Raw genomic sequence first — 1,877 nt, forward strand, 5'->3', positions numbered from 1 at the left:
TGATATTTGGTAAACTCAGGGATACTAATCAAAGAACTCCATGATTTTAAAACAGACTTGAATCGAGCCTTGAGAGAATTTCAGTTGGCCAATAAAGGTTTGTGGGGTTGCTTTGATTTGGGTGTTGGTGGGATGCTTCATCAGATACCGGTTGTTTTCTTGATAAGTCGAAAACCTCAGTTTCACAACTTGTTTGTTCTTCTAGTTCCAGCTTTTCCATAACTTCTTGACTGATTAATCTGTTATCTTGTTCATCAGATTCTGAATTTTCCTGCTTTACTCCATTATTCTCTCCATTTAGTTTTTTCCACAGGTAGCATTTATATAAATGTTGGAACCGATAAATAAAGAAAGGGAAAGAAAAAACAATGAAAAAGCTTGACCAAATGTTCAAATATTAACAGAGGCTATAAATGCTAAATGATTCTTTTTTCTTCGATGAGAGCGTAAAAAAACTTTCAACAGTTACAAAGCCGGTCTTACTAGGAGAAATGGTCAATTGTGATGTAATTTCAAGGAAACATAAAATACGAGCTCCTCCATATTTTCTACATATTATATAACAATAGAAAAAAAGATAAATATATTGTTGTGAAATGATTCAAAAAGATTCTTGACCAAGTCTTCAGGAAGTTAGTGAGTTGTTAGTTAGTTTCCTATATTCTAGCAAGTTGGATAGTGCTGCAGATTATTAGCTAGTCAATAAATTAGTGGGTTAGTGGACCTAAAGTTTAGAATTTTCAGTTTATTGTGAGCCTATTTATAGGCATGTCTCTATACTTTCATATGCAATCAGAAATAAAGAAATCACTGCAGTATTTTCTTCTCTTTGCTCTGTTTCTGTCCAGCTATTCATTTAGCTTCTTTTTTTCCTTTCCAACAAATCTGGTATCAGCGTCCGGTTTCTTTTTGAAATGGCAGTGAATCGTGAGGTTTCGCAACCACTCATGCCAATTTTTACTGGTGAAAAGTATGAGTTTTGGAGTATGAAAATGAAAAATCTTTTCAAATCGCAGGGGGTTTGGGAGCTGGTGGAAGCAAGCTTTGTGGATCAAGCAAGCTCTGACAAGGAGGCAGACAAATTGAAAGGGATCAAAAAGAACGACGCCAAAGCATTGTTCCTGATTCAACAAGCAGTGCATGACACAATTTTTGCAAGAATTGCAGCAGCAACTACATCTTCGGAGGCATGGAATATTTTGAAAAAGGAATTTCAAGGTTCAGCCAAGGTGATTACGGTAAAATTGCAGACTTATCGTCGTGACTTTGAAACTCTTTTTATGAAAAGTAATGAATCTATTCAGACATATTTGTCTAGAGTTTATTCTCTTGTTAATCAAATGAAGTCTTATGGTGAAGATATATCTGAGGAAATTGTTGTAGCAAAAGTTTTAAGGAGTCTTACTCCAAAGTTTGAACATATTGTTGCCGCGATAGAGGAATCTCATAAATTATCTGATTATACTTTTGATAAACTAATGAGTTCTTTGCAAGATCATGAAGAGAGGATCGTAAGGTCACATGAGAAAAATGAAGAGAAAGTATTTCAGGTAAAGGGGGAGTCCACTCCTAAAGAGGATAAGTTAGAAAACTTTGCAAATCGTGGCCGAGGCAGAGGTGGCTTTCGAGGAAGAGGTCATGGAAGAGGCCAAGGAAGGAGTCAAGATAGAGGAGGATCAAATGAAGAGAAGCATAACAGAATGTTTCTATGCAATTACTGCAGAAAATTAGGTCATAAAAAAGCTTATTGCTGGCAAAAACAAAAGGATGAAAATAGCCAAGCAAGCTTTGCGGAGGAAAATGATGATGAAAGTAAGCTGTTCATGGCCTTTTATTGTGAAAAAGAGACTCCTAATGATGTTTGGTTTTTGGACAGT

General features: G+C 35.7%; 1 protein-coding gene across 1 annotated transcript; it reads left to right on the top strand.

Annotated features, from left to right (window-relative positions):
• Positions 1 to 914: 914 nt before the first annotated feature.
• LOC124892504 lies at positions 915 to 1,812 on the top strand (the record flags this gene model as incomplete). The annotated part of the gene is made up of 1 exon (XM_047403784.1): positions 915 to 1,812. A coding segment is annotated over exon 1 (898 nt), but the record flags the coding sequence as incomplete, so codon positions are not given.
• Positions 1,813 to 1,877: the final 65 nt, after the last annotated feature.

Source organism: Capsicum annuum, unplaced genomic scaffold (genome assembly GCF_002878395.1).
Source record: "Capsicum annuum cultivar UCD-10X-F1 unplaced genomic scaffold, UCD10Xv1.1 ctg47945, whole genome shotgun sequence".
In the NCBI taxonomy this organism is placed as follows: Eukaryota; Viridiplantae; Streptophyta; class Magnoliopsida; order Solanales; family Solanaceae; genus Capsicum; species Capsicum annuum.